The sequence below is a fragment of the Erinaceus europaeus genome, chromosome 15, assembly GCF_950295315.1.
Source record: "Erinaceus europaeus chromosome 15, mEriEur2.1, whole genome shotgun sequence".
Classification (NCBI taxonomy): Eukaryota; Metazoa; Chordata; class Mammalia; order Eulipotyphla; family Erinaceidae; genus Erinaceus; species Erinaceus europaeus.
In genome coordinates this window covers 9,342,728-9,355,581 of record NC_080176.1, presented here as the reverse complement: position 1 = coordinate 9,355,581, position 12,854 = coordinate 9,342,728, and the positions used below count along the sequence as shown (strand labels likewise).

The 12,854-nt window shown below is 46.0% G+C and overlaps 1 protein-coding gene across 1 annotated transcript in view; it reads left to right on the top strand.

Annotated features, from left to right (window-relative positions):
• The first annotated feature begins 10,371 nt into the window (after nt 1-10,371).
• Nucleotides 10,372-12,854, top strand: part of CACNG3 (calcium voltage-gated channel auxiliary subunit gamma 3) — a 109,457-nt gene continuing 106,974 nt past the window's right edge. Inside the window, exon 1 of the mRNA XM_007526623.3 lies at nt 10,372-11,298. Coding sequence (XP_007526685.1) covers nt 11,088-11,298 — 211 coding nt within the window. The 5' untranslated portion in view covers nt 10,372-11,087. The remainder of the gene's footprint in view (nt 11,299-12,854) is intronic.

Here is a 12,854-nt window from a genome sequence, read left to right as displayed (position 1 = left end):
TTTCTCTCCTCTTCTGTCACTGATGTTTCTCAACTCAGATGCCCTTTCTGACTGTTCAACCTAGAGCAGTCCTTTCACCCCTGACAACACCAGGCATATCCTGTCACATTATCTGGTTTCGTTTTTATCACTGTCTGAATTTTCTCTTCGGTTTGGTTTGGTTGCAAGTTTTCTGGCTATTTCTGTCAACTAGTTTCTCAGAAGCAAGGAGTCTGTATTGATCTCTGTCTTATCCTCTGTAGCTAAAGTCTGCTGGTAGGCAAATGGGCCTTGATAGATATTTGTCACATGCCTTTAAGATGGATGAAGTCCCTGTCTAACCTGGCATTTCTATATCTGTAGTACACAGTGAATGCCTATTACCTTCACTTCTTTTGTTGAATTGGTTAATTAATTAAATTTGGATAGAGATAGAAACCGAGAAAGGGAGATAAGGGGGAGAGAGGAAGACACCTGCAACACTGCTTGATTACCCGTGAAGCTTCCCCCCTCTGGAAGCCCGAGACTTGAACTCAGGTTCTTTTGCATTGTAATAAGTGCACTCTACTGGGTGAGCCACTGACCCGCCCCTATGTTCACTTCTTATGTAATCTTTGCATCCTTTTTGGTAACAACGTTGTTCTTGACTTCCACTAGAGAGCACCCCTTCACCCACTCTCAGTCCACATGGATTAAGGTGAGACTCATCTGTCCTCCTTGTGTGTCGGGATGAAAATATAGCCCAGAACCCCACTGTTAGCCTCTGGGATTGGCTCTAATGAGTTGGAGCCAAATGGATCAGTGGTGAAAGAGAATGGTAGACCAGTTGCCTGAACAGTGTTCCCTGATCTCCACTGGGATGCTCTTTGTGAGTTATTCTATTTATCTAGAACTGCCTCCGTGAAGCCTTCTTTGATGGCTCCCCATGATATTAATTGTCTCTGACCTGCACTTCTCCTAACAGAGTCCTCTGGTTATTTTTAGTCAAGTTCCCTAGAAGCACAGAGCCTGAGGCAAGGATTCAGAGACATGTGACTGACTGACTGACTGACTGACTGACTGACTGACTGACTGACTGACTGATTGGTAGAAGCAGTGATATTTAGGAAAACCCTGGGAGGGAGTATGGGAAATTGCATAAGGAAGCTCAGTGTGTTATTTCCCAGAGGAACAGAGTTAGAATTACCTGAGAACTTGCTAGAAAAGAAAAAACTCTCAAGAACTGTCAGTGAAACTCTGAGGTGAGTGTCCTGGGAAATAGCTCAAGTTAGTAGAGTGCATACCTGAGACTCCTGCTTCTATCCTCAGTGCCACGTGTACTAGAGTATGTTCTGGCTTCTCTACCTCTCTCTCTTCCTCTCTCCATCTCCCTCCCCCCTCTTGCCCTCCCTCTCTCTCTCTCTTCTATATAAGACTGAATCATCAAGGGGCAGGCAGTGGTGCACCCTGTTGAACACACATGTTACCATGTGCAAGGATCTGGGTTCAACACTCAGGTCCCCCACTTGCAAGGGACAAGTGTTCCAAGTGGTGAAACAGTAATGCAGGACTCTCTCTCTCTCTCTCTCCATATATATTCCCCTTCCCTCTCAACTCCTCTCTATTCTATAGAGATTAAAATATAATAAAATGAATACATACATAAATAAAAAGCCATTACTTTAAAGAGCTAACTGACAAGGAACAATGTCTTTCTCTTTTTTAATTTATTATGGGATAGAGACAGAGAGAAATTGAGAGGTGAGGGGAAGACAGAGAGGGAGAGACAAACACCTGCAGCCCTGCTTCACCACTGTGAAGCTTCTCCCCCGCACCTCAAGGTGAGGACTATGGACTTGAACCTGGGTCCCTGTGCACTGTAATGTGTGAGCTTAACCAGGTGAGCCACTACCTGGCCCCCTGGAATAATGTATTTCTTATTAATGACTCATCAGTGCCTATCACAGTGTGAGCGATTCAGGGATGGAACAGGTGCTCAATGAGTAGCTACTGTGTCCTAGGCACTTCTTCTTCTAGCGTTTGCCCTTCTTCTGTAGCCAGTCAACAGCATCGGGTTGAGCCTGATGTAAAGTTTTGAGACCTCCTTTGAATCTGGAGAGGTGGCAGTCGTTGACTATGTGGGTCATAGTCTGTCTGTGTCTGTCTGCAGGGGCAGTTCGGGTCGTCTCTGGCTCCCCAGCGATGGAACATAGCGGCGCACCGGCCATGGCCATGGTTCGATAGCGATTGAGGAGGGCCCAATCATAACGTGCTAGGTCAAAGCCGGGTTGACGCTTGCAGGGGTCTGTGATGAGGTGTTTGTTCTTTACCTCAGCTGACTGTCTCAGGGTCTTGCAATTTAAATGTCACTGAGACCAAGCACTCACCATCATGGAGTCTTTTGTTCTAGTCAGAAAGATGACAGGAACGCTACAGCATACTTGCCTAGATGTGCGCTGATGCGCACAGAGATGCAGGCTACTGTCAGAGGTTGCTGAGCTCTGACGAAAAACAAAAGTAGACCGAGAGGAGGGCGGGGTGTTGATTTGTCTCGAGCTGCTGAGAGGGCTCTCAGGAAAAGTAACTTTGGAGCTGAGATGTGAATGAAGTGCAGGACTGAACCCTGGGAATGGCTGGTGGCAACAACTTCCACTGTCAACTCAGGACTTTCAAACCAAATGGTTCTGTAAGAAGTCTCTCTCAGAGAGAAGACTTCCAGGAATGGAAACATTGAGAATTTCCTCTGATAAAGCAGGAGGGGGTTGGGAGAGGGACAGGTGGTGGGCTGCTCACTGTTTTAATTTATTTTTCTAGTTGATTTTAAACATTTATCAAAATATATATGTACAATTTTTAAAAATTGGGAGTCGGGCAGTAGCGCAGCAGGTTAAGCGCAGGTGGTGCAAAGTGCAAGAACTGGTATAAGGATCCCGGGTCAGGCCCCCGGCTCCCCACCTGCAGGGGAGTCGCTTCCAGGCGGTGAAGCAGGTCTGCAGGTGTCTGTCTTTCTCTCCCCCTCTGTGTCTTCCCCTCCGCTCTCTGTTCTATCCAACAACTATGACAATAATAATAACTACAACAATAAAACAACAAGGGCAACAAAAGGGAATAATTAAATAAATAAATATATATTTTTTAATCAAGGATTGAAGGAGGTGGGCAGTAGAGCACTCAGTTAAGTGCACCATGTGCAAGGGCCCAGGTTCGAGCCCCTACTCCCCACCTGTAGGGGGGAAGCTTCATGAGTGGTGAAGCAGATCTGCAGGTGCTTTCATTCTCTCTTCCTCTCTATCTCCCCTTCTTTCTCAATTTCTCTCTGTCCTGTCAAATAAAAAGAAAGTAGAAAGGAAAAAAATGGCCGCCATCCTGTCTTACTCAAACTCAGTGCACCCCACACCCAGCTGTAAAACAGTCTTTATTCCTCTCCTGGCTACCTTTGGGACTTTCAGTGACATACTCCTCTCCACCAATGGAGGCAATAAATCACAACATCAGAGTCGGGCCTCCCTACCACCCTTCTCGGCCTCCCACCTTCTGACTTGGGCCACAGTTACAAGCAGCAGAGACCAAAATTGAAGGACTAGCCTGTGATCAAGAGAATAGGATGGCTCTCTATCAGGACCATCATCCATCAAGTCCCAGACGCTGCCATGAGCCCACCCTGACCTCCCTTCCCAGATAACCACATGCTGAAGTGTCTAGAAACCTCATCTTTCCAGAGCCCTACTCTACTAGGGAAACTTTAGGGACAGAACAGGTGTGTCTAGGAGTATGGATCGACCAGGCAATTGCCCACATGTCAGCAGGAAGCAGCTACAGAAGGTCGACACTCCACCCTTCAACCTCCCAAAAAGAATTTGGGGTCCGTGCTTCTAGAAGGGGAAACATAGAGGAATGGATGGTAGCCGGAAAGTGCCGCCCAGAAAAATAGAAGTGGTTACAGGTGTGGCTTGGAAAGGTAAAGGAGGGGCTTGGGTGTTAAAAGCTGGACCTGTGAGCTTTGCTCATTCTCTCTGTCTGGCCCATCATGTAAGTCATAATCTGGCTTTTAACTCTCTCTCTCTCTCTCTCTCTCCCTCCCTCCTTCTCTCTCTCTCTCTCTCTCTCCCTCCTTCCTTCCCTCCCCCTCTCTCTCATATTCTAACATGTGAATAATGTTCTCAGTTTTCCTGAATAAATTTTAAAGTACCTAAAAAAAAAAAAAAGAATAGGATTGTTTGGGTGTTAAAAGGAGGCTAGAAAGACTGAGGCTTTAATACTATGAGGATGTGGTTTGTGTGTTTATTTTCTCATATCAGAGAATGAAGTGAGAATCTCAGATACATGTGATATTACTGAGTGATCTTCCTGGCTGATTTTTTTAAACATTTTATAGAATTTAGAGAGAGAGTTGGAGAGAGATAGAGACACACACACACAGAGACATTGAAGCACCACTCTGCCATCCATGAGAGGACCTCCTCCGAGGTCAGAGTCATTTTGCTTGCTGAACTGTCTCCCAGCCCTAACAAAGGAGGGTTTTTTTTTTTTTGTAAACCATGTTTGGTTTTCAGTACTTTTTGTCTATGTTGACACAAGAAGTAGCAAAGGGGTAACTGGAGCATGTGGAAAATGTCAAAGAAGGTCAGGAGAACACTACTCCAATTATGACTGCTTGGTTCTCACTACCTCCTTACACTAACTCCCACTTTGCACCTTTGCCTCAAGAGTGCTTTCCTCTCTGGAGGCTGACGGTGGCACACCTGGCTGAGCACATATGTTACAATGTGCAAGGACCCAGGTTTGAGTCCTCCAGTCCCGACCTGCTATGGGAAAGCTTTGCGAGTGGTGATGTAGGTCTCTATCTATCTCTATCTATCTATCTATCTATCTATCTATCTATCTATCTATCTCCCCCACCTCTCTATTTCTGGCTGTCTTTATCCAAAAAATAAAGATAACTTTAAAATAATAAAAAAAAATAAATTGCTTTTAAAAAAAAGATATTTCCTCTCTGAATCTATGTCCCTTGGGGAGGTGGGTATGGGAACACAGGGAGAGATGAGTTTGATACCACTGACACAGAACTGTGTTTCATGTCTAGCTGAAGGCATCAACCATTCTAATATCGAGGCCTCCAGTGCTGTCATATTGTTTTCTCATTCACAATCATGGCTTATAACTGAGTCCTTGAGTATCACTGCCATGAGCCCAGATATAGGTACCATGAGAATTCTTTGTAGTCTGAGAACTGCCCTTCCCTCCCCAATTTACAGGAGGTGGTTCCAACAGCCTTGTTTGTATGATACTATACAACCCTGAGTCCAAGACCACAACCAGTCTGATCAGGAAGTGGTGCCTGTCCCCAGTAAACCAATCAGTCTGGCTCTCTTGGACATTTTTGGATAGGTACTCAGCTTTTCCCAGTTTATTCTGGATGGATCTCTTGCAGAGAGATAATATAAAGTTTTGAACTCTAACTTCCATCTTGGAGATTTGAGGAAGAGAAGGCAAAATAATATATATATATATATTTTTTTTTTGAAGTCAAATGTGAAATGAAGCAGAAATTTCGAACTGGTATGAACATCAAGACTCCTCATGGCTTTTTATTTCCCAGCTTCAGCTCGGCCCTAAGTTTCCTTGACATACATGGCCACACCCACATCGGACAACTTCTTAAACCAGAGTTTCTGCTGTTGACAGCTGAAATACCCTCACTAGTAAAATAGTCCCTGCTACAGAATGAGTACTTTGGTGGGGGTGTTGGGGGTATAAAAAAATATTTGGTGTCTTTTTGTTTGTTTGTTTTATGGAGACAGAGAGAGAGAGACAGGGAGGGAGGGAGGGAGAGAGAAGAGAGAGAAGAGAGGAGAGACAGAGAGAGAGAGAGAGAGAGAAAAGAGAGTCGTGGTGCACTTGGTTAAACACACACATCGCAATGCACAAGGACCGGGGTTTGAACCCCCACTCCTCACCTGCAAGGGGAAAGCTTCATGAGTGGTGAAGCAGGGCTGCAGCTGTCTCTCTCCCTCTCTATCTCCCCCTGCCAATTTTTCTCTGTCTCTACCCAATCATAAACAAACAAACAGTTTCCCCCCTTTAGCAAAAAATAGAGGACACAAAGTTTCTACTTCATCAGCCATGGTGCTGTCCATGGTGCTATGATGTGCCAGCAGGGTTCAAACTCAGCAGCCCCCCCCCCACACACACACACAGTAAAACTGTATTCAACTATATGAGCTACTTCCAGGTCCTGCAACCATATCTTTGTTTTCTCAAAGAGTGCTGAGCAGAATGAATGCCTTGTGCATGGTAAGCATTCAAGAAGCATTTATTGACTTGCATCATCTGTCAGCATTCCTTCCTAAGTGAGTTTCAGGAAGGGTCTGTCTCTCTGGAGGTGAGAGTAGCTCTGATATATTAGAGGAAGAATAAGAAGGAAAGCACCACTTCTCCACTAGCTAAGAGTCCAGTGAAAGGAAGAGAAAGCCCTAACTAGAGAATCAGACGTCAGGTGCAAGTTGTCTGAATGTCACCTAGTCTCCTGGAACATCAGAGAATGAGTCTGGCTTCATCTCCAGAACAAAGCAGAGAGAGAGATCTTTGAATCTCTTGGGTCCCTGATCATCTGGTGGAAGCGCCCTCTGGTGGTGGGAATGTGATCAGCTCTGGGATTCGAAGCCGTTTCTATACTCATCCATGTACGCACACCCACTCATTGAGTTGAATGAAAAGATGAGGTCATCCTCTAGTAAGTGGGGAGGCCTGATCAGGAACTGACAGTCACCTTATGCCCTACCACCACCTCCACACACCCACTCCAGTCAGATGTTCTGATTTGCTCCAAGCACAGGTTTGACACTTCCTATACTCCATGATAGCTTTGACCCTGGATGGGACTTGCAATGGAGAATCCTACCTCTCCAAGCCAGAGGCTCAGTGCAAACTTCCACTCTTGTGTGTCTCTTTCACTCCTTCTGAGGAAAAAGAAAAAAAAAGTGTCCACATCCTGGCCCACGCCTGTCACCTTGATCTGCATGAGCTCCTGACCCTGTTCCACCCCCATAGTTTCATGTGGGTATTTGTCACTACATTTCCTGGGTGCCTTTTCACATATTACCAGGCTGCGGGGGTGGGAATAGGCATTTCCTATTTTGCTGGAGGTCTGGAAGGCAGGGTAATTGGAGCATGTTCTCCTCAGTCACAAAACCAATTGACTACCCATCTATATGGCCCTGCATTGAAAAAATGCCTGTCTCATCCCTACTGGAGTAAAGGGAGAAACAAACAGGCCCTGGAATGATTACTTTGGATATTATTATTTCATTTTCTTATTATATTTTACTTATTGGATAGAGACTGAGAGAAATTAAGAGAGGAGTGAGAGATAGAGAGGGAAAGAAACAGACAGCTGCAGCTCTACTTCACCACTCATGAAGCTTTTCCCTGCAAGTGAGGAGCAGGGGCTTGAGCCCCAGTCTTTGCTCACTGTAGTTGTGTGTGTTTAACTAGTGTGCCATCACCTGGCCCCCTAAATTTTCTTAGGTAGCAGAGAGAAATTCTCACTTATTTAAAGCCTTCTTCTAATAAATATCAACCATACCTCCATATCTCACTTTTTCTCCATGATATTCTTTTAATATATATATATATATTTACTTATTTATTAGATAGAGACAGCCAGAAATTGAGAGGAAGGGGAGAGAGAGGGAGAGAGACAGAGAAACACCTGCAGCACTGCTTCAACACTTGTGAAGCTTTCCCCCTGCAGGTGGGGACTGGGGGCTTGAACCTGACTCCTGTGCATTGTAACATGTACATTCAACCAGGTACACCACCACCGATCCCTTATTCTTTATTCCTTCCTTTCTTCCATTCTTTCTTTCTTTCTTTCTTTCTTTCTTTCTTTCTTTCTTTCAGAAGGACAGAGAGTAAAAGAGACCATGGCACTGATGCTTGCTTCAACGCAGTGGAGACTAGGTTTGAACCTGGGTCATGCCCATGGCAAAGCAACACACTATCTGAGTGAGCTATTTCACCAGCCTTATTTATTTTTTTGTGCCATTTCTTCTATGTTTGCTTAAAAAAAAACCACTAAGTAAATTAGAGGTCTTATTCATCTTTCCCCATTGTCTCTTATCATTCTTCTGGAGCACGGCTAGCTGTGTTACTGGCCCCAAGTTTATCTGTTTCATTTTGGTTATGTGTCAAAAGTTCCACATCTTTACAAATCAGTGTTTATGAGTCACAACACAGGCATATGCAATTAAATGTACTGAGGTGCATAGAGCCATGCTACACCTGTACTCAGGCATACATGCCCACACACACACACACACACACACACACACACACACACACTCATGGCTTTGCAGTAAACATGGCCACATAAGCTACAATACTTCATGTAGGTTAGACATGCATTTACAAACCTGTTTTCTTTCTACAATAAGTCTGAAGGCATTCAGAACTCATAGCTGAATGAGACTCGGCACAAGCAAACCTTCAGCAGAATCACATCAAGATTCATGCTTCTAATGTATGTGCAGGTATATGTATGTCTAACACCGCAAACTTAATCATTGAGTGATCGTGATGCCAAAGTAGCAAAGTCATTATTGAGAAGTTGTGAAGTGCATCTGAGAACCTGTTTTGCACCTCGGTGCTACTCAGTCATCCACACAGAGACTCTCAGACAGAGCAGCCAGTGATGGCAGCAGGAAACTACAAGTGTCTGAAGTTCTCTCCCACCCCATTTTTGTCCAGTGAAACAGCATTCAAAAGTGACAGCTTGTTGTGAACACATCTCAGGGAGTAGAGAAACAACCCAGGCAGCCTCTGTCCATACACCTGTCCTCTGGGAATCCTTCCCATCCTTCCATTAAAAAAAAAAAAAAGAATAATTAACACTTTCAGTGGACTCAATGCATGTTTGTATGTGTGTCCGAAGACACAGTATTTACATAGCTAGAGGCCTGTTCAGTGCTGGTGCTTTGCAATATTGACAATTTGCAAGGGGGAGTCACACTAGCTTTCAGGAACGTGGCAGCATCTGTATTTTGAACTAAAGGAAGGCAGACCATGGTCCGGGAGGTGGCGCAGTGATAAATCTCTGGACTCTCAAGCATGAGGTCCCGTGTTCAATCCCTGGCAGCAAATGTGCCAGAGTGATGTCTGGTTCTTTCTCTCTCCTCCATCTTTCTCATAAATAAATTTTAAAATCTTAAAAAAAAAAAAAGGAAGACAGACCTAGCTTCATGACACATCTCATCCAACTCAGACAAGAATATTGACAAATGAACATCCCAGGGACTTTTGGAAAGAATTGCATTTTTGGTAATTCTCTCTCTCACACCTTTAATTAATCACTTCCCAAAGGGAGGCAAGTTAAAATATAGGAGATGTATTGAGAGACCAATACCTCATACTCGCTCATTCCCAATTCTTATTTTTAATACTCTTATTTATTGGCTAGAGACAGAGAGAAATATAGAAGCAACGAGAAGATAGAGATAGATAGAGAAAGAGAGACATCTGGATACACTGCTTCATCATCCATGAACCTTTCTTTTTGCAGGTGGAGACCAAGGACTTGATCATGGGTTCTTGCACATGACGACTGTACCAAGTGCAGCACCACCTGGCCCAGGCTTCAAATTCTTGGATGCGGCTGGGTTGCATGTAACTGAGCCTGTGGCTATGAAACACTCGGTCTTTAGGAATGCGTGATCATAGATAAATAGGAACAGTTCCTGATCTGATCTGAGCATGCTGTCTCCTGTGTAAACCCTCAGAGCTCCAGAGAAAGGAGTGTAGACATATTGGTTTGTTTTCTAGGCAACCCAATCCAGAGACAGACGATACACAGATGTGCCTGTGACAACACTTTTTTTTTTCTGTCCGCCCAAGGGAGCTACAGAGCTGGAGTCTCTGGTCCCTTTAAGAAAGATTCGCTCTTCCCCCATAATGGGCTCCAGCAGTTACCCGCAGCACAAGACAAACTTGCCTGGCTCATTGATGGTGGTGGTGGTAGTGGTGGTGGCTGGTAGTGGTGGTGGCTGAGGGGCAGCTGTCGCTCGGGTGGAGGCCAAGCAGCTGTAGACCTCTCCCCAATCCCCTCCCCTTAACCCTTCACAGCGTTGTGCTGCAGCTGCTAGAGGCTCCTGAAACTTTACACGGAGGCGTGGGCTTGGTTTTGCAGAGCGGAACCTGCAGGCTGGCCAGGGCGGAGACAGGGGGCTGGGGGCGCCGGGGAGAGGGAAGACGGAGCCTTCAGCACCCTAGTCTCCAGCAGTCCCAGAGTTGTTGAAAAGGCCGACAGGCAGACAAGCAGGCAGCCAGGCAGGCGGGGGTGCCGCAGCGAGAGAGGCGCTGTCCCTTCAGCACCAGGGACCCCCCCCCCCGGCTGGAAGGCGGAGGCGGGGCAACAGGCGGGGAGCTGTCCGTTCAGCACCACGGACCTCTGCCCGGCCGGCAGCCCAACCGACCCCCGCCCGGGACTGTCTTTTCTCCAGTTTGAGCGGGGGTGTCTGGAGCAGGAGGAGGAGAGAGCTTTCCTGAGAGACTGGGGAAGCAGCGAACACTCTCCTCAACGACTCGCCTCCCAGCAGTGCTATTTTTTGCCATCCGCCCTCACCCCCAGCACACGCGCTGGCACACACACACACACACACACACACACACACACACACCTCTCTGGATTTCTTCTTTCCTTGAGTCTCCTGAGGCTGTGAGAGGAACCAGGCGCATCTCCAACCAAGCAACCAAGCAACCAGCCAACCAACCGAGCCAGCAGCTCCCAACACCGCAAGCCATGCCCTGCCCGGACCCTCATCCTTCCCAGGCTCCCAAGGAATGAAAGGAAGCCGTGGGCCCTCAGGAGGCAGCAGTGATGTGGACCAAACCCCGGGAGCCTGCACCCTCCCGAGGACGGTAGGCCACCCGGGGAACTGGAGAGAGCTCCGGGCAGGAAATCCCAGTTTTCCCAAAGTCCCTGTGGATGCCGACAGACGGAAACACAAATTTTTGGAAGAGCCTGTCCTAGGTTATTCAGCTGCAGAGTGATTTTTTTCCTCCCTCTGGTATTGAACCTCCCACCACCACCTCCAACCACCACCCCCCATCCACTCAGAGTACCATGAAGAATTATGAGGATGTGTGACAGAGGTGTCCAGATGTTGATCACCACTGTGGGAGCCTTCGCAGCTTTTAGCTTAATGACCATTGCGGTGGGCACGGACTACTGGTTATATTCCAGAGGCGTGTGCAGGACTAAATCTACAAGTGATAATGAAACCAGCAGGAAGAATGAAGAAGTAATGACCCACTCGGGGCTCTGGAGGACCTGCTGTCTAGAAGGTATTTACTAATTCCTTTCAATGGCCCCAGGTTATCTGGTTTCTGATATTCTGATAACTCAAGTGGGTATTGGGGGGGTGATGGAGGCAGGGATTGGGGATAGAGGAGCAGAATGGATGATTGTGGAGAATGTGCAGGTGTCCAGACAGTTCCCAGTAAGATTAATTCTGTGTGGGATGGGAGGGGTTGGGTCTTGTGGATTGGCTTTTTGTTGTTGTTGTTTGGTTGGTAGAGATTTTTTTTTTTTATAAGCTTCATGAGGCAACCTTTTTGTGTTTGTACTCAATGCAGCTCTCTGCAGTTGAGAAAGTCTTCAAATCTGATATCTCTGGGCATAATATAAATTGCTTTGGTCTTTGGTTTGAGGTGGGGGGGGTTGGCTCTGCTTAACTTGAATGTGGTGGTGGGAGGGAGAGAGCAAAATAAGACTGTCACCCAGCCTGGAGCAGTCATTACATCCTTCTGAGTTTTTCTAACTAGACATTTTCATGAACTACCATTACCATCCAGCTACAGGCTAACATGTGTGATTCTCTCTCTCTCTCTCTCTCTCTCTCTCTCTCACACACACACACACACACACACACACACATACACACATGGAGAAAACTTCTTTCCATGTTTCATTATTTTGGACCAAATCTTGGTAGTTGAAATCCACCTGTCTCCTTTCCTAAAACTGGCCGCTCAACAGAGAAAATGCATTTCTGTGATATTTACATAATATTGATTCTCCAGACAATGGAGCTTATTTCTTGTAATTTTCAATGCCAGTGGCTCACTCTAAATTATCCGGAAAAGGTCAGACCCATTTGAGGCTGTGAAGCCTGTGAGCAGCCTGCCTCACTATTGAACCTGATTTCACTACTTCTGGAGCCACTCTCAGCATCACTAGGCAATACCTGGGTGGTGGTGGAAAGAAACAGAAAGACAGAGAAGAAAAGAAAAGCCCTCCAGAGCCTCTGTGCCTGGAAGAAATCTGTAGATTAGAGAGGTGCAAAGGACTTTTCTCCAGCTTCTAAGGAATCTGTGAAGCTTGCCACAGTGATGGGTGAGAAAGTACAGGACTTCTATATGCTCCCCACCCCTGCTTACCATTGGTTCTCCATGCCTGCATTCTCACTGACTGGCTTTTGCTATGGATTCTTGAGAGATTGCATTTATGTAAATCACTTGGGAAATCATGCTATGACATCACTTGCTAGTATAATATTGCATCATTCCCTGGCCTTGTTCCCATGTCCTGACACGCTGAATAAATGCTCTCTTGAATGTAAGCACTACTACAGTAGATTCTGTTTCCAATGCAAATTTGCAACTGGTGGGAAGTCCAGGTAGGGAAGGATTACTTTAAATGCAACAAGAATGCTACTACTCAAAGGCAGAAGGCCTGTGTAATGCTGTTAACGGTGTGACCTTGGAGAAGACACCTGCCCACTCTAGCCCTCAGTTTATTAACCTGGAAAAATAATGAAATTGGAATAGGGAGTCATGAGTTAGCATTATTCAAGTCTTATTTCCACTGGCACACTGAGAGAAATTGTCAAGTAATTCTC